Genomic DNA, 25,815 nt, shown 5'->3' with positions numbered 1-25,815 from the left:
TATCACATAATTCTGACTTTATATCCAACAATTCTGACTTTATATCTCACAATTCAGACTTTATATCCCACAATTCTGACTTTATATCCCACAATTCTGACTTTATATCTCACAATTCAGACTTTATATCCCACAATTCTGAGTTTATATCCCACAATTCAGACTTTATATCACAATTCTGACTTTATATCCAACAATTCTGACTTTATATCCCACAATTCAGACTTTATATCACAATTCTGACTTTATATCTCACAATTCTGACTTTATATTACACAATTCTGACTTTATATCTCACAATTCTGACTTTATATCTCACAATTCTGACTTTATATCCCACAATTCTGACTTTATATCCCACAATTCAGACTTTATATCACAATTCTGACTTTATATCTCACAATTCTGACTTTATATCACACAATTCTGACTTATATCACACAATTCTGACTTTATATCTCACAATTCTGACTTTAAATCCCACAATTCTGACTTTAAATCCCACAATTCTGACTTTATATCCCACAATTCTGACTTTATAACACAATTCTGACTTTATATCTCACAATTCTGACTTTATATCTCACAATTCTGACTTTATATTACACAATTCTGACTTTATATCTCACAATTCTGACTTTATAGCACACAATTCTGACTTATAGCACACAATTCTGACTTATATCACACAATTCTGACTTTATATCTCACAATTCTGACTTTAAATCCCACAATTCTGACTTTATATCCCACAATTCAGACTTTATATCACACAATTCTGACTTTATATCACACAATTCTGACTTTATGACACAATTCTGACTTTATATCACACAATTCTGACTTTATAACACAATTCTGACTTTATATCTCACAATTCTGACTTTATATCACAATTCTGACTTTATAACTCACAATTCTGGCTTTGTATCACACAATTCTGACTTTATATCACACAATTCTGACTTTATATCACACAATTCTGACTTTATATCACAATTCTGACTTTATAACTCACAATTCTGGCTTTGTATCACACAATTCTGACTTTATATCACAATTCTGACTTTATAACTCACAATTCTGGCTTTGTATCACACAATTCTGACTTTATATCACACAATTCTGACTTATATCCCACAATTCTGACTTATATCACACAATTCTGACCTTGTATCCCACAATTCTGAATTTATATGTCACAATTCTAACTTTATATCTCACAATTCGGACTTTATATCTCACAGTTTGGACTTTATATCACACAATTCTGACTTTATATCTCACAATTCGGACTTTATATCTCACAGTTTGGACTTTATATCACACAATTCTGACTTTATATCTCACAATTCGGACTTTATATCTCACAATGCGGACTTTATATCACACAATTCTGACTTTATATCTCACAATTCGGACTTTATATCTCACAATTCTGACGTTATATCTCTCAATTCTGACTTTATATCCCACAATTCTGACTTTATATCTCACAATTCTGACGTTATATCTCTCAATTCTGACTTTATATCTCACTATTCTGACTTTATATCTCACAATTCGGACTTTATATCTCACAATTCTGACTTTATATCACAATTCTGACTTTATCACAAAATTCTGACTTTATATCTCACAATTCTGACTTTATATCTCACAATTCTGACTTTATATCACAATATTATGACTTTATATCTCACAATTCTGACTTTATATCTCACAATTCTGACTTTATATCACAATATTATGACTTTATATCTCACAATTATGACTTTATATCTCACAATTCTGACTTTATATCACACGATTCTGACTTTATATCTCACAAATCTGACTTTATATCACAATTCTGACTTTATATCTCAAAATTCTGACTTTATATCACAATTCTGACTTTATATCTTACAATTCTGACCTTATATCCCACAATTATGACTTTATATCTCACAATTCTGACTTTATATCACACAATTCAGACTTTATATCACACAATTATGACTTTATGTCACACAATTATGACTTTATATCCCACAATTATGACTTTATATCTCACAATTATGACTTTATATCACAAAAATTCAGACTTTATATCACACAATTCTGACTTTATATCACACAATACTGACTTTATAACTCACAAATCAGACTTTATATCTCACAATACTGACTTATAGCACACAATTCTGACTTATATCACACAATTCTGACTTTAAATCCCACAATTCTGACTTTATATCCCACAATTCAGACTTTATATCACACAATTCTGACTTTATATCACAATTCTGACTTTATATCACACAATTCTGACTTATATCCCACAATTCTGACTTATATCACACAATTCTGACCTTGTATCCCACAATTCTGAATTTATATCTCACAATTCTAACTTTATATCTCACAATTCGGACTTTATATCTCACAGTTTGGACTTTATATCACACAATTCTGACTTTATATGTCACAATTCGGACTTTATATCTCACAGTTTGGACTTTATATCACACAATTCTGACTTTATATCTCACAATTCGGACTTTATATCTCACAATGCGGACTTTATATCACACAATTCTGACTTTATATCTCACAATTCGGACTTTATATCTCACAATTCTGACGTTATATCTCTCAATTCTGACTTTATATCCCACAATTCTGACTTTATATCTCACAATTCTGACGTTATATCTCTCAATTCTGACATTATATCTCACTATTCTGACTTTATATCTCACAATTCGGACTTTATATCTCACAATTCTGACTTTATATCACAATTCTGACTTTATCACAAAATTCTGACTTTATATCTCACAATTCTGACTTTATATCTCACAATTCTGACTTTATATCACAATATTATGACTTTATATCTCACAATTCTGACTTTATATCTCACAATTCTGACTTTATATCACAATTCTGACTTTATATCACAATTCTGACTTTATATCACAATATTATGACTTTATATCTCACAATTATGACTTTATATCTCACAATTCTGACTTTATATCACACGATTCTGACTTTATATCTCACAAATCTGACTTTATATCACAATTCTGACTTTATATCTCACAATTCTGACTTTATATCACAATTCTGACTTTATATCTTACAATTCTGACCTTATATCCCACAATTATGACTTTATATCTCACAATTCTGACTTTATATCACACAATTCAGACTTTATATCACACAATTATGACTTTATGTCACACAATTATGACTTTATATCCCACAATTATGACTTTATATCTCACAATTATGACTTTATATCACAAAAATTCAGACTTTATATCACACAATTCTGACTTTATATCACACAATACTGACGTTATAACTCACAAATCAGACTTTATATCTCACAATTCTGACTTTATATCACACAATTCTGACTTTATATCCTAATTCTGACTTTATATCACACAATTCTGACTTTATATCACACAATACTGACTTTATAACTCACAAATCAGACTTTATATCTCACAATTATGACTTTATATCCCACAATTATGACTTTATATCTCACAATTATGACTTTATATCACAAAAATTCTGACTTTATATCATAATTCTGACTTTATATCATAATTCTGACTTTATATCACAAAATTCTGACTTTATATCATAATTCTGACTTTATATCACAGTTCTGACTTTATATCACACATTTCTGACTTCATATCTCGCAATTCTGGCTTTAAAGTGTAATTTTCGACTTTATATCTCACAATTCTGACTTTATATCTCACAATTCTGGCTTTAAAGTGTAATTTCTGACTTTATATCTCACAATTCTGACTTTATATCTCACAATTCTGACTTTATATCACACAATTCTGACTTTATGTCTCACAATTCTGACTTTATATCACAATTCTGGCTTTAAAGTTTAATTTCTGACTTTATATCTCACAATTCTGACTTTATATCACACAATTCTGACTTTATATCTCACAATTCTGACTTTAAATTCACAATTCTGACTTTATATCACACAATTCAGACTTTATATCTCACAATTCTGACTTTATATCTCACAATTTTGCCTTTATATCTCACAATTCTGACTTTATATCTCAAAATTCTGACTTTATATCTCACAATTCTGACTTTATATCTCACAATTCTGACTTTAAATTCACAATTCTGACTTTATATCTCACAATTCTGACTTTATATCTCACAATTCTGACTTTATATCTCTCAATTCTGACTTTAAATCTCACAATTTTGACTTTATATCCCACAATTCTGACTTTATATCTCACAATTCTGACTTTATATCACACAATTCTGACTTTATATCTCACAATTCTAACTTTATATCACACAATTCTGACCTTATATCCCACAGTTCTGACTTTATATCTCACAATTTTGACTTTATATCCCACAATTCTGACTTTGTATCCCACAATTCTGACTTTATATCTCACAATTCTGACTTTATATCTCACAATTCTGACTTTATATCACAATTCTGACTTTATATCACACAATTCTGACTTTATATCACAAAATTTTGACCTTATATCTCACAATTCTGACTTTATATCACACAATTCTGACTTTATATCTCACAATTCTGACTTTATATCTCACAATTCTGACCTTATATCCCACAATTCTGACTTTATATCTCACAATTCTTACTTTATATCTCACAATTCTGACTTTATATCACAATTCTGACTTTATATCACACAATTCTGACTTTATATCACAATTCTGACTTTATATCACAATTCTGGCTTTATATATCACAATACTGACTTTATATCACAATTCTTGTTTTATATGTCACAATTCTGACTTTATATCACAATTGTGACTTTATATCACACAATTCTGACTTTATATCACAAAAATTCTGACTTTATATCACACAATTCTGACTTTATATCATAATTCTGGCTTTATATCACACAATTCTGGCTTTATATATCACAATTCTGACTTTATATCACACAATTCTGACTTTATATCACACAATTCTGACTTTATATCTCACAATTTTGACTTTATATCCCACAATTCTGACTTTATAGCTCACAATTCTGACTTTATAGCTCACAATTCTGACTTTATATCACACAATTCTGACCTTATATCTCACAATTCTGACCTTATATCTCACAATTCTGACTTTATATCCCACAATTCTGACCTTATATCACACAATTCTGACTTTATAGCTCACAATTCTGACTTTATAGCTCACAATTCTGACTTTATATCACACAATTCTGACCTTATATCTCACAATTCTGACTTTATACCACACAATTCTGACTTTATATCACAAAATTTTGACCTTATATCTCACAATTCTGACTTTATATCACACAATTCTGACTTTATATCTCACAATTCTGACTTTATATCTCACAATTCTGACCTTATATCCCACAATTCTGACTTTATATCTCACAATTCTTACTTTATATCTCACAATTCTGACTTTATATCACAATTCTGACTTTATATCACACAATTCTGACTTTATATCACAATTCTGACTTTATATCACAATTCTGGCTTTATATATCACAATACTGACTTTATATCACAATTCTTGTTTTATATGTCACAATTCTGACTTTATATCTCACAATTCTGACTTTATATCTCACAATTCTGACTTTATATCTCTCAATTCTGACTTTAAATCTCACAATTTTGACTTTATATCCCACAATTCTGACTTTATATCTCACAATTCTGACTTTATATCACACAATTCTGACTTTATATCTCACAATTCTAACTTTATATCACACAATTCTGACCTTATATCCCACAGTTCTGACTTTATATCTCACAATTTTGACTTTATATCCCACAATTCTGACTTTGTATCCCACAATTCTGACTTTATATCTCACAATTCTGACTTTATATCTCACAATTCTGACTTTATATCACAATTCTGACTTTATATCACACAATTCTGACTTTATATCACAAAATTTTGACCTTATATCTCACAATTCTGACTTTATATCACACAATTCTGACTTTATATCTCACAATTCTGACTTTATATCTCACAATTCTGACCTTATATCCCACAATTCTGACTTTATATCTCACAATTCTTACTTTATATCTCACAATTCTGACTTTATATCACAATTCTGACTTTATATCACACAATTCTGACTTTATATCACAATTCTGACTTTATATCACAATTCTGGCTTTATATATCACAATACTGACTTTATATCACAATTCTTGTTTTATATGTCACAATTCTGACTTTATATCACAATTGTGACTTTATATCACACAATTCTGACTTTATATCACAAAAATTCTGACTTTATATCACACAATTCTGACTTTATATCATAATTCTGGCTTTATATCACACAATTCTGGCTTTATATATCACAATTCTGACTTTATATCACACAATTCTGACTTTATATCACACAATTCTGACTTTATATCTCACAATTTTGACTTTATATCCCACAATTCTGACTTTATAGCTCACAATTCTGACTTTATAGCTCACAATTCTGACTTTATATCACACAATTCTGACCTTATATCTCACAATTCTGACCTTATATCTCACAATTCTGACTTTATATCCCACAATTCTGACCTTATATCACACAATTCTGACTTTATAGCTCACAATTCTGACTTTATAGCTCACAATTCTGACTTTATATCACACAATTCTGACCTTATATCTCACAATTCTGACTTTATACCACACAATTCTGACTTTATATCACAAAATTTTGACCTTATATCTCACAATTCTGACTTTATATCACACAATTCTGACTTTATATCTCACAATTCTGACTTTATATCTCACAATTCTGACCTTATATCCCACAATTCTGACTTTATATCTCACAATTCTTACTTTATATCTCACAATTCTGACTTTATATCACAATTCTGACTTTATATCACACAATTCTGACTTTATATCACAATTCTGACTTTATATCACAATTCTGGCTTTATATATCACAATACTGACTTTATATCACAATTCTTGTTTTATATGTCACAATTCTGACTTTATATCTCACAATTCTGACTTTATATCTCACAATTCTGACTTTATATCTCTCAATTCTGACTTTAAATCTCACAATTTTGACTTTATATCCCACAATTCTGACTTTATATCTCACAATTCTGACTTTATATCACACAATTCTGACTTTATATCTCACAATTCTAACTTTATATCACACAATTCTGACCTTATATCCCACAGTTCTGACTTTATATCTCACAATTTTGACTTTATATCCCACAATTCTGACTTTGTATCCCACAATTCTGACTTTATATCTCACAATTCTGACTTTATATCTCACAATTCTGACTTTATATCACAATTCTGACTTTATATCACACAATTCTGACTTTATATCACAAAATTTTGACCTTATATCTCACAATTCTGACTTTATATCACACAATTCTGACTTTATATCTCACAATTCTGACTTTATATCTCACAATTCTGACCTTATATCCCACAATTCTGACTTTATATCTCACAATTCTTACTTTATATCTCACAATTCTGACTTTATATCACAATTCTGACTTTATATCACACAATTCTGACTTTATATCACAATTCTGACTTTATATCACAATTCTGGCTTTATATATCACAATACTGACTTTATATCACAATTCTTGTTTTATATGTCACAATTCTGACTTTATATCACAATTGTGACTTTATATCACACAATTCTGACTTTATATCACAAAAATTCTGACTTTATATCACACAATTCTGACTTTATATCATAATTCTGGCTTTATATCACACAATTCTGGCTTTATATATCACAATTCTGACTTTATATCACACAATTCTGACTTTATATCACACAATTCTGACTTTATATCTCACAATTTTGACTTTATATCCCACAATTCTGACTTTATAGCTCACAATTCTGACTTTATAGCTCACAATTCTGACTTTATATCACACAATTCTGACCTTATATCTCACAATTCTGACCTTATATCTCACAATTCTGACTTTATATCCCACAATTCTGACCTTATATCACACAATTCTGACTTTATAGCTCACAATTCTGACTTTATAGCTCACAATTCTGACTTTATATCACACAATTCTGACCTTATATCTCACAATTCTGACTTTATATCACACAATTCTGACTTTATATCACAAAATTTTGACCTTATATCTCACAATTCTGACTTTATATCACACAATTCTGACTTTATATCTCACAATTCTGACTTTATATCTCACAATTCTGACCTTATATCCCACAATTCTGACTTTATATCTCACAATTCTTACTTTATATCTCACAATTCTGACTTTATATCACAATTCTGACTTTATATCACACAATTCTGACTTTATATCACAATTCTGACTTTATATCACAATTCTGGCTTTATATATCACAATACTGACTTTATATCACAATTCTTGTTTTATATGTCACAATTCTGACTTTATATCACAATTGTGACTTTATATCACACAATTCTGACTTTATATCACAAAAATTCTGACTTTATATCACACAATTCTGACTTTATATCATAATTCTGGCTTTATATCACACAATTCTGGCTTTATATATCACAATTCTGACTTTATATCACACAATTCTGACTTTATATCACACAATTCTGACTTTATATCTCACAATTTTGACTTTATATCCCACAATTCTGACTTTATAGCTCACAATTCTGACTTTATAGCTCACAATTCTGACTTTATATCACACAATTCTGACCTTATATCTCACAATTCTGACCTTATATCTCACAATTCTGACTTTATATCCCACAATTCTGACCTTATATCACACAATTCTGACTTTATAGCTCACAATTCTGACTTTATAGCTCACAATTCTGACTTTATATCACACAATTCTGACCTTATATCTCACAATTCTGACTTTATATCACACAATTCTGACTTTATATCACAAAATTTTGACCTTATATCTCACAATTCTGACTTTATATCACACAATTCTGACTTTATATCTCACAATTCTGACTTTATATCTCACAATTCTGACCTTATATCCCACAATTCTGACTTTATATCTCACAATTCTTACTTTATATCTCACAATTCTGACTTTATATCACAATTCTGACTTTATATCACACAATTCTGACTTTATATCACAATTCTGACTTTATATCACAATTCTGGCTTTATATATCACAATACTGACTTTATATCACAATTCTTGTTTTATATGTCACAATTCTGACTTTATATCACAATTGTGACTTTATATCACACAATTCTGACTTTATATCACAAAAATTCTGACTTTATATCACACAATTCTGACTTTATATCATAATTCTGGCTTTATATCACACAATTCTGGCTTTATATATCACAATTCTGACTTTATATCTCACAATTTTGACTTTATATCCCACAATTCTGACTTTATATCACAAAATTCTGACCTTATATCTCACAATTCTGACTTTATATCACACAATTCTGACTTTATATCTCACAATTCTGACTTTATATCACACAATTCTGACCTTATATCTCACAATTCTGACTTTATAGCTCACAATTCTGACTTTATATCACAATTCTGACTATATCACACAATTCTGACTTTATATCACAAAATTTTGACCTTAAAACTCACAATTCTGACTTTATATCACACAATTCTGACTTTATATCTCACAATTCTGACTTTATATCTCACAATTCTGACCTTATATCCCACAGTTCTGACTTTATATCTCACAATTTTGACTTTATATCCTAAAATTCTGACTTTATATCCCACAATTCTGACTTTATATCTCACAATTCTGACTTTATATCACAATTCCGACTTTATATCACAAAATTCTGACTTTATCTCACAATTCTGACTTTATAGCACACAATTTTGACTTTATATCCTAAAATTCTGACTTTATATCCCACAATTCTGACTTTATATCTCACAATTCTGACTTTATATCACAATTCCGACTTTATATCACAAAATTCTGACTTTATCTCACAATTCTGACTTTATAGCACACAATTCTGACTTTATATCACAATTCTGGCTTTATATCACACAATTCTGGCTTTATATCCCACAATTCTGACTTTAAATTCACAATTCTGACTTTATATCACACAATTCTGACTTTAAATTCACAATTCTGACTTTATATCACACAATTCTGACTTTAAATTCACAATTCTGACTTTATATCCCACAGTTCTGACTTTAAATTCTCAATTCTGACTTTATATCTCACAATTCTGACTTTATATCACACAATTCTGGCTTTATATCACACAATTCTGACTTTAAATTCACAATTTTGACTTTATATCTCACAATTCTGACTTTATATCACACAATTCTGACTTTATATCACAGAATTCTGGCTTTATATCACACAATTCTGACTTTATATCTCACAATTCTGACCTTATATCCCACAGTTCTGACTTTATATCTCACAATTCTGACCTTATATCTCACAATTCTGACGTTATAGCTCACAATTCTGACTTTATAGCTCACAATTCTGACTTTATAGCACACAATTCTGACTTTATATCACTGTAATACGGTTTGTAGATGGGAAGGAAGGAGGCGGGAACCGGCGAACGTTCAACAAACATTTATTTAAAGTAAAGAAACAAAACGAAAGTAAAACCGCGGACAGCCCCTCACGGACGACTGCCCGCAAACACACAAAATAAAACATAAACTCCAGGCCTGGTCCTCTCTCGTCTTCCGCTGTCCTTGCTCCTCCTTATATGCTCCCGTCACATGGCCGCGAGACGAGACCGGTGTGCCACGCAGCTGGCACTCGTGAACGTTAATCACCGGCTCGCTCTCGCGGTCCCTCGCCCCGCTGCTTGCCACACCACATACCCCCATCGCCCCTCGCAGGCCGGGGGGCACTCCCGAGACGGCGCTCTACTCCCCCTCCCCCCCTCTCCCGGGGGGGGGCCGATCACGGCGGACGAGGCACCTGGGGGTAAGGACAGAGAGGCGAGAGAAATGTAGACGGGAGCACGAGGAGCCCACGGAGCCCGCGGACGAGAGAGGGGAGAGAGGGAAAAAAAGAAAGAAAGAGAAAAAAAAATTCTGGTCCGGTTCCCCGACACACTGCCGCTCGGTCCTCACCAGCCGAGAGGCTCTTCCTCGCGGTGCTATGCGATGGTGCTGGACGCCCGGTGGACGGCCCGATCCTCCTCCGCCCCCTGGCGGCCGGCGGTGGCTCCTCCTATTGAGGGCAGTCGGCAGCGAGCTCCGCGTTCCCTGCTCCTCCCCGTTCCGGCGGATGGCAGCAGGCTCCGGCCCACGGCGAACGCCGGCAACTCCTCCGCTCCCTCCAGGACGGCCGCCACCCCACCTCGACCCAGGGGCACGGCAGCGAGCTCTCCGTCCCACCGGTCTTCACTCGCTCCAGCACCATCGCCTCGGGCAGCCATTCGCGGTCTTTCATCATCCGCGCTGCCCGAACTCCTCAGCACCGCGATCCCCCTCAGCAGCGAGGGCTCTCCGACAGCGCGTCCCTCCTTCCTCCCGGGCTTCGGCACCAATGTAATACGGTTTGTAGATGGGAAGAAAGGAGGCGGGAACCGGCGAACGTTCAACAAACATTTATTTAAAGTAAAGAAACAAAACGAAAGTAAAACCGCGGACAGCCCCTCACGGACGACTGCCCGCAAACACACAAAATAAAACATAACAAACTCCAGGCCTGGTCCTCTCTCGTCTTCCGCTGTCCTTGCTCCTCCTTATATGCTCCCGTCACATGGCCGCGAGACGAGACCGGGGTGCCACGCAGCTGGCACTCGTGAACGTTAATCACCGGCTCGCTCTCGCGGTCCCTCGCCCCGCTGCTTGCCACACCACAATCACAATTCTGGCTTTATATCACACAATTCTGGCTTTATATATCACAATTCTGACTTTATATCACACAATTCTGACATTAAATTCACAATTCTGACTTTATATCACACAGTTCTGACTTTAAATTCTCAATTCTGACTTTATATCTCACAATTCTGACTTTATATCACACAATTCTGACTTTAAATTCACAATTCTGACTTTATATCCCACAGTTCTGACTTTATATCTCACAATTCTGACTTTATATCACACAATTCTGGCTTTATATCACACAATTCTGACTTTAAATTCACAATTCTGACTTTATATCTCACAATTTTGACTTTATATCACACAATTCTGACTTTAAATTCACAATTCTGACTTTATATCACACAATTCTGACTTTAAATTCACAATTCTGGCTTTATATCACACAATTCTGACTTTAAATTCACAATTCTGACTTTAAATTCACAATTCTGACTTTATATCACACAATTCTGACTTTATATCACACAATTCTGACTTTAAATTCACAATTCTGACTTTATATCACACAATTCTGACTTTATATCACAAAATTCTGACTTTATATCACACAATTCTTACTTTATATCACAAAATTTTGACCTTATATCTCACAATTCTGACTTTATATCTCACAATTCTGACTTTATATCTCACTATTTTGACTTTATATCCCACAATTCTGACTTTATATCCCACAATTCTGACTTTATATCTCACAATTCTGACTTTATATCTCACAATTCTGACTTTATATCCCACAATTCTGACTTTATATCACACAATTCTGACTTTATCTCAGAATTCTGACTTTATATCACAAAATTCTGGCTTTATATATCACAATACTGACTTTATATCACAAAATTCTGACCTTATATCCCACAGTTCTGACTTTATATCCCACAATTCTGACTTAAAATTCACAATTCTGACTTTATATCACACAATTCTGACTTTAAATTCACAATTCTGACTTTATATCCCACAGTTCTGACTTTAAATTCTCAATTCTGACATTATATCTCACAATTCTGACTTTACATCACACAATTCTGACTTTATATCACACAATTCTGACTTTAAATTCTCAATTCTGACTTTATATCTCACAATTCTGACTTTAAATTCACAATTCTGACTTTATATCTCACAATTTTGACTTTATATCCCACAATTCTGACTTTGTATCCCACAATTCTGACTTTATATCTCACAATTCTGACTTTATATCTCACAATTCTGACTTTATATCACAATTCTGACTTTATATCACACAATTCTGACTTTATATCACAAAATTTTGACCTTATATCTCACAATTCTGACTTTATATCACACAATTCTGACTTTATATCTCACAATTCTGACTTTATATCTCACAATTCTGACCTTATATCCCACAATTCTGACTTTATATCTCACAATTCTTACTTTATATCTCACAATTCTGACTTTATATCACAATTCTGACTTTATATCACACAATTCTGACTTTATATCACAATTCTGACTTTATATCACAATTCTGGCTTTATATATCACAATACTGACTTTATATCACAATTCTTGTTTTATATGTCACAATTCTGACTTTATATCACAATTGTGACTTTATATCACACAATTCTGACTTTATATCACAAAAATTCTGACTTTATATCACACAATTCTGACTTTATATCATAATTCTGGCTTTATATCACACAATTCTGGCTTTATATATCACAATTCTGACTTTATATCACACAATTCTGACTTTATATCACACAATTCTGACTTTATATCTCACAATTTTGACTTTATATCCCACAATTCTGACTTTATAGCTCACAATTCTGACTTTATAGCTCACAATTCTGACTTTATATCACACAATTCTGACCTTATATCTCACAATTCTGACCTTATATCTCACAATTCTGACTTTATATCCCACAATTCTGACCTTATATCACACAATTCTGACTTTATAGCTCACAATTCTGACTTTATAGCTCACAATTCTGACTTTATATCACACAATTCTGACCTTATATCTCACAATTCTGACTTTATATCACACAATTCTGACTTTATATCACAAAATTTTGACCTTATATCTCACAATTCTGACTTTATATCACACAATTCTGACTTTATATCTCACAATTCTGACTTTATATCTCACAATTCTGACCTTATATCCCACAATTCTGACTTTATATCTCACAATTCTTACTTTATATCTCACAATTCTGACTTTATATCACAATTCTGACTTTATATCACACAATTCTGACTTTATATCACAATTCTGACTTTATATCACAATTCTGGCTTTATATATCACAATACTGACTTTATATCACAATTCTTGTTTTATATGTCACAATTCTGACTTTATATCACAATTGTGACTTTATATCACACAATTCTGACTTTATATCACAAAAATTCTGACTTTATATCACACAATTCTGACTTTATATCATAATTCTGGCTTTATATCACACAATTCTGGGTTTATATATCACAATTCTGACTTTATATCACACAATTCTGACTTTATATCACACAATTCTGACTTTATATCACACAATTCTGACTTTATATCTCACAATTTTGACTTTATATCCCACAATTCTGACTTTATATCACACAATTCTGACCTTATATCTCACAATTCTGACTTTATAGCTCACAATTCTGACTTTATATCACAATTCTGACTATATCACACAATTCTGACTTTATATCACAAAATTTTGACCTTAAAACTCACAATTCTGACTTTATATCACACAATTCTGACTTTATATCTCACAATTCTGACTTTATATCTCACAATTCTGACCTTATATCCCACAGTTCTGACTTTATATCTCACAATTTTGACTTTATATCCTAAAATTCTGACTTTATATCCCACAATTCTGACTTTATATCTCACAATTCTGACTTTATATCACAATTCCGACTTTATATCACAAAATTCTGACTTTATCTCACAATTCTGACTTTATAGCACACAATTTTGACTTTATATCCTAAAATTCTGACTTTATATCCCACAATTCTGACTTTATATCTCACAATTCTGACTTTATATCACAATTCCGACTTTATATCACAAAATTCTGACTTTATCTCACAATTCTGACTTTATAGCACACAATTCTGACTTTATATCACAATTCTGGCTTTATATCACACAATTCTGGCTTTATATCCCACAATTCTGACTTTAAATTCACAATTCTGACTTTATATCACACAATTCTGACTTTAAATTCACAATTCTGACTTTATATCACACAATTCTGACTTTAAATTCACAATTCTGACTTTATATCCCACAGTTCTGACTTTAAATTCTCAATTCTGACTTTATATCTCACAATTCTGACTTTATATCACACAATTCTGGCTTTATATCACACAATTCTGACTTTAAATTCACAATTTTGACTTTATATCTCACAATTCTGACTTTATATCACACAATTCTGACTTTATATCACAGAATTCTGGCTTTATATCACACAATTCTGACTTTATATCTCACAATTCTGACCTTATATCCCACAGTTCTGACTTTATATCTCACAATTCTGACCTTATATCTCACAATTCTGACGTTATAGCTCACAATTCTGACTTTATAGCTCACAATTCTGACTTTATAGCACACAATTCTGACTTTATATCACTGTAATACGGTTTGTAGATGGGAAGGAAGGAGGCGGGAACCGGCGAACGTTCAACAAACATTTATTTAAAGTAAAGAAACAAAACGAAAGTAAAACCGCGGACAGCCCCTCACGGACGACTGCCCGCAAACACACAAAATAAAACATAAACTCCAGGCCTGGTCCTCTCTCGTCTTCCGCTGTCCTTGCTCCTCCTTATATGCTCCCGTCACATGGCCGCGAGACGAGACCGGTGTGCCACGCAGCTGGCACTCGTGAACGTTAATCACCGGCTCGCTCTCGCGGTCCCTCGCCCCGCTGCTTGCCACACCACATACCCCCATCGCCCCTCGCAGGCCGGGGGGCACTCCCGAGACGGCGCTCTACTCCCCCTCCCCCCCTCTCCCGGGGGGGGGGGCGATCACGGCGGACGAGGCACCTGGGGGTAAGGACAGAGAGGCGAGAGAAATGTAGACGGGAGCACGAGGAGCCCACGGAGCCCGCGGACGAGAGAGGGGAGAGAGGGAAAAAAAGAAAGAAAGAGAAAAAAAAATTCTGGTCCGGTTCCCCGACACACTGCCGCTCGGTCCTCACCAGCCGAGAGGCTCTTCCTCGCGGTGCTATGCGATGGTGCTGGACGCCCGGTGGACGGCCCGATCCTCCTCCGCCCCCTGGCGGCCGGCGGTGGCTCCTCCTATTGAGGGCAGTCGGCAGCGAGCTCCGCGTTCCCTGCTCCTCCCCGTTCCGGCGGATGGCAGCAGGCTCCGGCCCACGGCGAACGCCGGCAACTCCTCCGCTCCCTCCAGGACGGCCGCCACCCCACCTCGACCCAGGGGCACGGCAGCGAGCTCTCCGTCCCACCGGTCTTCACTCGCTCCAGCACCATCGCCTCGGGCAGCCATTCGCGGTCTTTCATCATCCGCGCTGCCCGAACTCCTCAGCACCGCGATCCCCCTCAGCAGCGAGGGCTCTCCGACAGCGCGTCCCTCCTTCCTCCCGGGCTTCGGCACCAATGTAATACGGTTTGTAGATGGGAAGAAAGGAGGCGGGAACCGGCGAACGTTCAACAAACATTTATTTAAAGTAAAGAAACAAAACGAAAGTAAAACCGCGGACAGCCCCTCACGGACGACTGCCCGCAAACACACAAAATAAAACATAACAAACTCCAGGCCTGGTCCTCTCTCGTCTTCCGCTGTCCTTGCTCCTCCTTATATGCTCCCGTCACATGGCCGCGAGACGAGACCGGGGTGCCACGCAGCTGGCACTCGTGAACGTTAATCACCGGCTCGCTCTCGCGGTCCCTCGCCCCGCTGCTTGCCACACCACAATCACAATTCTGGCTTTATATCACACAATTCTGGCTTTATATATCACAATTCTGACTTTATATCACACAATTCTGACATTAAATTCACAATTCTGACTTTATATCACACAGTTCTGACTTTAAATTCTCAATTCTGACTTTATATCTCACAATTCTGACTTTATATCACACAATTCTGACTTTAAATTCACAATTCTGACTTTATATCCCACAGTTCTGACTTTATATCTCACAATTCTGACTTTATATCACACAATTCTGGCTTTATATCACACAATTCTGACTTTAAATTCACAATTCTGACTTTATATCTCACAATTTTGACTTTATATCACACAATTCTGACTTTAAATTCACAATTCTGACTTTATATCACACAATTCTGACTTTAAATTCACAATTCTGGCTTTATATCACACAATTCTGACTTTAAATTCACAATTCTGACTTTAAATTCACAATTCTGACTTTATATCACACAATTCTGACTTTAAATTCACAATTCTGACTTTATATCCCACAATTCTGACTTTATATCACACAATTCTGACTTTAAATTCACAATTCTGACTTTATATCACACAATTCTGACTTTATATCACAAAATTCTGACTTTATATCACACAATTCTTACTTTATATCACAAAATTTTGACCTTATATCTCACAATTCTGACTTTATATCTCACAATTCTGACTTTATATCTCACTATTTTGACTTTATATCCCACAATTCTGACTTTATATCCCACAATTCTGACTTTATATCTCACAATTCTGACTTTATATCTCACAATTCTGACTTTATATCCCACAATTCTGACTTTATATCACACAATTCTGACTTTATCTCAGAATTCTGACTTTATATCACAAAATTCTGGCTTTATATATCACAATACTGACTTTATATCACAAAATTCTGACCTTATATCCCACAGTTCTGACTTTATATCCCACAATTCTGACTTTAAATTCACAATTCTGACTTTATATCACACAATTCTGACTTTAAATTCACAATTCTGACTTTATATCCCACAGTTCTGACTTTAAATTCTCAATTCTGACTTTATATCTCACAATTCTGACTTTACATCACACAATTCTGACTTTATATCACACAATTCTGACTTTAAATTCTCAATTCTGACTTTATATCTCACAATTCTGACTTTAAATTCACAATTCTGACTTTATATCTCACAATTCTGACTTTATATCACACAATTCTGACTTTATATCTCACAATTCTGACTTTATATCACACAATTCTGACTTTATATCTCACAATTCTGACTTTATATCTCACTATTTTGACTTTATATCCCACAATTCTGACTTTATATCCCACAATTCTGACTTTATATCTCACAATTCTGACTTTATATCTCACAATTCTGACTTTATCTCACAATTCTGACTTTATATCACACAATTCTGACTTTATATCAGAATTCTGACTTTATATCACACAATTCTGGCTTTATATATCACAAAATTCTGACTTTATATCACAAAATTCTAACCTTATATCCCACAGTTCTGACTTTATATCCCACAATTCTGACTTTAAATTCACAATTCTGACTTTAAATTCACAATTCTGACTTTATATCACACAATTCTGACTTTAAATTCACAATTCTGACTTTATATCCCACAGTTCTGACTTTAAATTCTCAATTCTGACTTTATATCTCACAATTCTGACTTTACATCACACAATTCTGACTTTATATCACACAATTCTGACTTTAAATTCTCAATTCTGACTTTATATCTCACAATTCTGACTTTACATCACACAATTCTGACTTTATATCACACAATTCTGACTTTAAATTCACAATTCTGGCTTTATATCACACAATTCTGACTTTAAATTCACAATTCTGACTTTAAATTCACAATTCTGACTTTATATCTCACAATTTTGACTTTATATCACACAATTCTGACTTTAAATTCACAATTCTGACTTTATATCACACAATTCTGACTTTAAATTCACAATTCTGGCTTTATATCACACAATTCTGACTTTAAATTCACAATTCTGACTTTAAATTCACAATTCTGACTTTATATCACACAATTCTGACTTTAAATTCACAATTCTGACTTTATATCCCACAATTCTGACTTTATATCACACAATTCTGACTTTAAATTCACAATTCTGACTTTATATCACACAATTCTGACTTTATATCACAAAATTCTGACTTTATATCACACAATTCTTACTTTATATCACAAAATTTTGACCTTATATCTCACAATTCTGACTTTATATCTCACAATTCTGACTTTATATCTCACTATTTTGACTTTATATCCCACAATTCTGACTTTATATCCCACAATTCTGACTTTATATCTCACAATTCTGACTTTATATCTCACAATTCTGACTTTATATCCCACAATTCTGACTTTATATCACACAATTCTGACTTTATCTCAGAATTCTGACTTTATATCACAAAATTCTGGCTTTATATATCACAATACTGACTTTATATCACAAAATTCTGACCTTATATCCCACAGTTCTGACTTTATATCCCACAATTCTGACTTTAAATTCACAATTCTGACTTTATATCACACAATTCTGACTTTAAATTCACAATTCTGACTTTATATCCCACAGTTCTGACTTTAAATTCTCAATTCTGACTTTATATCTCACAATTCTGACTTTACATCACACAATTCTGACTTTATATCACACAATTCTGACTTTAAATTCTCAATTCTGACTTTATATCTCACAATTCTGACTTTAAATTCACAATTCTGACTTTATATCTCACAATTCTGACTTTATATCACACAATTCTGACTTTATATCTCACAATTCTGACTTTATATCACACAATTCTGACTTTATATCTCACAATTCTGACTTTATATCTCACTATTTTGACTTTATATCCCACAATTCTGACTTTATATCCCACAATTCTGACTTTATATCTCACAATTCTGACTTTATATCTCACAATTCTGACTTTATCTCACAATTCTGACTTTATATCACACAATTCTGACTTTATATCAGAATTCTGACTTTATATCACACAATTCTGGCTTTATATATCACAAAATTCTGACTTTATATCACAAAATTCTAACCTTATATCCCACAGTTCTGACTTTATATCCCACAATTCTGACTTTAAATTCACAATTCTGACTTTAAATTCACAATTCTGACTTTATATCACACAATTCTGACTTTAAATTCACAATTCTGACTTTATATCCCACAGTTCTGACTTTAAATTCTCAATTCTGACTTTATATCTCACAATTCTGACTTTACATCACACAATTCTGACTTTATATCACACAATTCTGACTTTAAATTCTCAATTCTGACTTTATATCTCACAATTCTGACTTTACATCACACAATTCTGACTTTATATCACACAATTCTGACTTTAAATTCACAATTCTGACTTTATATCTCACAATTCTGACTTTATATCACACAATTCTGACTTTAAATTCACAATTCTGACTTTACATCACACAATTCTGACTTTATATCACACAATTCTGACTTTAAATTCACAATTCTGACTTTACATCACACAATTCTGACTTTATATCACACAATTCTGACTTTAAATTCACAATTCTGACTTTATATCTCACAATTCTGACTTTATATCACACAATTCTGACTTTAAATTCACAATTCTGACTTTATATCTTACAATTCTGACTTTATATCACACAATTCTGACTTTAAATTCACAATTCTGACTTTATATCTCACAATTCTGACTTTATATCACACAATTCTGACTTTAAATTCACAATTCTGACTTTATATCTCACAATTCTGACTTTATATCCCACAATTCTGACTTTATATCCCACAATTCTGACTTTATAACTCACAATTCAGACTTTATATTCGAGATTGACTTATTTTAGGGATCGACCTATATGGATTCTTTTGTGCCGGTGCCGATACCGATTTTTCATCATCAGCCTTAGCCAATGATCGATACGGGCTGCCGATTTTCTTGAGCCAATATTTGGAGCTGCTCTGGATGGATGCTGCTTTTACTCCCTCATTATACATCATAAAAATTACACAATGATCAATGATGATAACAATGTTACATCTCAATTTAAAAAAGGAACATTTATTGTACTAATTTATAAATATCTTAAACTTTAAAATAAATTAAATATATTTACCAGATGGTATTTTAATATTTGTTTTGGCTTTAATACAATGACAAAATTAAAGGAAATTATTTAATAATGACCAAAACACATTGTCTTTTTGATATCACACTTATTTTACAGTTATTTTACTCAGACAGTATATGGGGCTACATCTACATTCCACAAGAGGGTAATATTTGGGGGTTCTTGGCATCAAAAATTTTCAACGCCCCTGTGAAGTCTTGTTACGACAAAAGGTCAACCACAAACTGGAAGATGACTTTAAAACTCTGCAAAAAGAATTGCCAAGAAACATTCATGCAAGCTGTTAAAATATTATTTTATTACTCAAATGTTATTTCTACTTTTATTTAAATGTTATCATTACATAACAAGTTTGTACTACACGGAATTAATGCCAAAGGAGAAATCCATAGGAGAAATCTGAGTTTCGCAGTCAGTCAAATACATATCCCACAGTGCTTTTCATTAACCCGGACAAAGTAGTATCACGTGCAAAGTTCGAAACGCGACAGTGGAACTAAATCCTTCCGGAGTGAATGCAGCTTCATCACAATGAAGTAAGTGATGCGTTGACGTTTAGTTTTGAATTTCCATTACGTTTATTCTCATATTTAATTAGTCGAATACTTTTTTAGTCTAAGTACTAGACCCCTCAGTTATGGAAAAGGAAATGTCGCTAAAGGTGAAAGCTAAACAATTAGCTCCAGTTTTTGCAGCAGTTGCTAAAAGCTATATCCATCTGTTAAAACATGAAAGTAAACCACTTATTCAGTTAGTCTTTTTTAAAATAATTTATAGGACATTGATAAATAACAAGAAAACGATCACTCTTTCGGCATACAGCGTTAATTAAATGATGATGTATTACCATACATGGATATTTGCAATATAATGTTTGAATACAGTAGACATAACGTTACAGTTTGAAGAAGTAGTCCAAAGTGATTCTGATCTTAATGCAGACGCCACAACAGAATTAAACATATCATTAGAGACGATACATGTATACGATGTAAATATATGTTCATTTATCTGTCTGTAAATCTTTACTTCAATGTAGTCCGCTCACCAAAGTGAAACTCATCAATGAACTGAATGAAAAAGAGGCTGAACTGGGTGTCAAAGACAGTGTGTCCTGGCATACAGTCTATAAAGACAGCGCCTGGGTCTTCATCGGTGAGTGACTGGAAGCAAGTGTGACTGAAAGCAAGAGAACCAGTGTAAAGCTGCAAAATTTTAAAATTAAACGAATCGTAGTTTACTGAAAAGTAAAAAATAAATTTAAAAAAATTATCAAACTATCATACTACATAAATAATTTGAAAAATAAAACAATACATTGCTTTTAATAATTAAATATGAAATAAGTAACCTTTATTTTATATAACACCTATCACAGATACAATCACAATATCTAACAGTACATCTAATAGTACACTACTATAGTGAGTATAAACATTTTCTAAATAAAACAGGATGGCCATTTTGGGGTCTCCCAAAAACAGCCCGTTTTAGGGCAGTTAAAGGTTCCCTGGATAGACTAAATTTGCAGTCTTCCAGATGGTGGCAGCATTAACCTGTTTCACTAAACACTTCTGTAGACAATGGCATGAACGCAGTCTTTCTCTAGAAGACCCTGCTGGTACACTGTGTACAGTAATGCTATTTTGACCTTGTATAAAGTGATGAATATTAATTACTCAGTCTAAAGAGATCATTTTCAAGAGTTGCATTAATTATTTGTTTTATAAATTCCGTATTTATCGTTTATTTTAGGTAAATGCTGACATGTTCAGCTTTGTATGTTAATATGTTGTAATCTGCAGGTGGATTTCCATATGAGCTAACAGAAGGAGACATCATCTGTGTATTTTCTCAGTAAGTCCTCATTGCTCAAATTTAAATTTTTTATCTTCTTACAGCGCTTCTGTTTCCCCTCCCCCTCTTCTTAGTTTTTTTCTTGTTTTTTTAAGCTTAATCCTCCTCTGTGCATCTCAGGTACGGAGAGATTGCCAACATCAACTTGGTGCGAGATAAAAAGACGGGCAAATCCAAAGGATTCTGCTTCCTGTGCTATGAAGATCAAAGGAGCACCATTCTGGCCGTGGATAATTTTAATGGAATCAAGGTGAAGGGCTTTTCTAGGACTTTTTCAAGGGCTTTTGTTCAATTGTGTGTGTCCTAATGGAATACGCTATTTATTATATATATATATATATATATATATATATATATATATATATAAACATACATACATACATATTAGGGCCGGGACTTTACCCCATTAATTAATTACGGGACTTTAACGCGTTAATTAAGATTAATTACACAAAAAAATAAATAACATAATTTTAACCACACTTATTTTTGCACCGCGGAACCTTTTTTAATGAATGAGTTTCAAAGGACCGATTATACTGAAACACCATCTAGCGTTCACGAGTCACGACAACAACAAACCATAGTGAACATGAATGAAGAAGCTGATGAGACCACTTTGCTTGGCCCCGTGGATGGGAAATGTTGTTTTTAAAAAACGAAAGGATGGAAGCGTCGACAAGAGCAAGGTTGTGTGCAAGCTATACAACAAGGAATTTGCGTTTCACCGCAGCACATCGAGCCTCAAATATCACAAATATGCTTGTGCTACACTTAATGGCAAACATTGCACTGCTGGACTGAAATAAATAAACAATATTTTGTTGATTAAGCTTATGTATTCAGTCATTATTCAATGGTATACTAAAAATCCATGTGAAACATTTCTTCTCATTGTTCTCATATATATATAAAAACCACCTGAGAGCGACCCATTCTTTCACAAATGTTTGTAGAAGCGGCTGCATGCCTAGATGATTTAAAAATGTACTACATGTCATTTTTATTTACATTTGTTTTATTGCACTTCTACCCATTTTATAATTTTTTTATTATATAATTGAAAGAACTTAGACTTAAAACTAAAAGTTTTAATAAATAAAGTTATGCTTGATGTTACACACCTGTGGCCATGGAAGTGATTCAGTGGAACACCTGAATTCAATGATTCCTTATTTTCTATATTTATTCAAATACTTTGGATACTATATATATATATATATATATATATATATAATTAAATGTTTTTTCTGCTCTACAGATTAAGGGCCGAACCATACGTGTGGACCATGTTGCAAATTATCGACCACCAAAGGACACAGATGACATCGATGATATCACAAAACGTTTGCGAGAGGAGGGATGTGCTCCCAGCGTGCCCCAGCCTGTCTCCTCTGAGTCCGAGTCTGAGGAAGAGTATGCTGTACATGTGAAAAAGCCAAAAAAAGGTGAGAGGAGACTGTATGCGTTCAGCAAATGTAACTTCAGTAATTTCAAGAGGTGTGTTTTGTTGTTTCAATGGTTTTATTAATTTATTTAATAATTGATTGGCTCATTTTTTTATGTTGTTATACTTCAGATAAAAAGGAGAAAAAGAAAAAGAAGAAGGAAAAGAAAGAGAAGAAAAAATCAAAGGAAGAGAAACATGAGGCACGGACTGAGATGTTAGCGTCTTCCCCTGTCAGAGTGAAGAAGGAGAAGGAAGACACGGCATATGAGAAGTATGCTGGGAAGGGACTGGCAGGAAGCAGAAGGGACAGACCCGGACACGATTCCAGAAATACACAAGAGGTGGACAGATTCAGAGATAGGTATGGAGGCGAGCGCGACAGGGATAGAGAAGAAGACAAAAAGACAGATAGAAACAGAGAGGACAAGAGACACGAAGACACTCGACAGCGAGACAGGGAGGGGGACAGAGGAAGAGCGGGTGATCGAGAGAGAGAACGAGACAGAGAGCGTGATAGAAACAGGGAACGAGAGAGAGAGAGAGACAGAAGTAATGATCGAGGGTTTGCCAAACACAAAGATCACAATCGTGAAAGAGAAAACAGGCGCTATTGAGCAGAGATAGTCATTTCGCTGTTTTAAATACAATTTTTGTGCTTTTTTTGTGTGTGTACATTAAGAAATGTAAATACATCTTTAGAATTTTTATTAAACATCTGTCTGGAATAATTAACTGTATAATGACCATCTTGTATTACATTACACAATACACTCATTTGCAGTGTCGGGAGAAGTCTCTTAAAAGTAAAGATACAATATTGCATTAGTCCTTAAAAAAGTAAATAATTAGGTTACTTTTTATGGAAAGAAATGTGTTGTGGTACTTTTACATAACTTTTTCGTTCGGCTGGCCTGGGCTTGCTTGTTTTTAATGATGAAAAAGAAGTTCGATTTTTGGCAAATGTAAAGGCGCTTTCACACCAAAAGTGAAACAAATAAGCCTCAGGCTGAGGGAAATGAAAGTCAATTCTCGTACAGTATAAGGCGCCGCTCAAACAACTTTTTAAGCTGTGCTGCTATTCTGGATCGGAGAAGAAAGTTAAACACTCTAACTTCAGAAATGATAATACTAATAAAAAAGAAACTGCGATGATGAAATGCGATGTGATATGAAGTCATTTTTGCTTATTGGTATCGTTGGATCATCGAAGGTCAGCAGCATAAATAAATTTAATACAGCATAAATAATTTAAATACATGAAGCATAAATGTTATTTAAAATAATTATTGCTGTTTTGCATAAAATT

General features: G+C 33.4%; 1 protein-coding gene across 1 annotated transcript; it reads left to right on the top strand.

The window, feature by feature from the left end:
* Positions 1–21,666: 21,666 nt before the first annotated feature.
* rbmx2 (RNA binding motif protein X-linked 2) lies at positions 21,667–25,607 on the top strand. The gene is made up of 6 exons (XM_067423210.1): positions 21,667–21,738; positions 22,242–22,357; positions 23,008–23,059; positions 23,180–23,309; positions 24,321–24,507; positions 24,639–25,607. The coding sequence occupies exons 1-6, from the start codon at positions 21,734–21,736 to the stop codon at positions 25,121–25,123; spliced, it is 975 nt and encodes a 324-aa protein (XP_067279311.1). The 5' UTR covers positions 21,667–21,733; the 3' UTR covers positions 25,124–25,607.
* Positions 25,608–25,815: the final 208 nt, after the last annotated feature.

The sequence above is a fragment of the Pseudorasbora parva genome, chromosome 18, assembly GCF_024679245.1.
Source record: "Pseudorasbora parva isolate DD20220531a chromosome 18, ASM2467924v1, whole genome shotgun sequence".
NCBI lineage: Eukaryota > Metazoa > Chordata > Actinopteri > Cypriniformes > Gobionidae > Pseudorasbora > Pseudorasbora parva.
The sequence above is the reverse complement of the archived record's forward strand: the minus strand, read 5'-3'. Positions and strand labels throughout refer to the sequence as shown.

Coding starts and splice junctions, on each gene's coding strand:
- rbmx2 (XM_067423210.1), top strand. Junction 23,060..23,179: donor ATCATCTGTGTATTTTCTCA/GTAAGTCCTCAT, acceptor TGTGCATCTCAG/GTACGGAGAGATTGCCAACA. Junction 23,310..24,320: donor ATAATTTTAATGGAATCAAG/GTGAAGGGCTTT, acceptor TCTGCTCTACAG/ATTAAGGGCCGAACCATACG.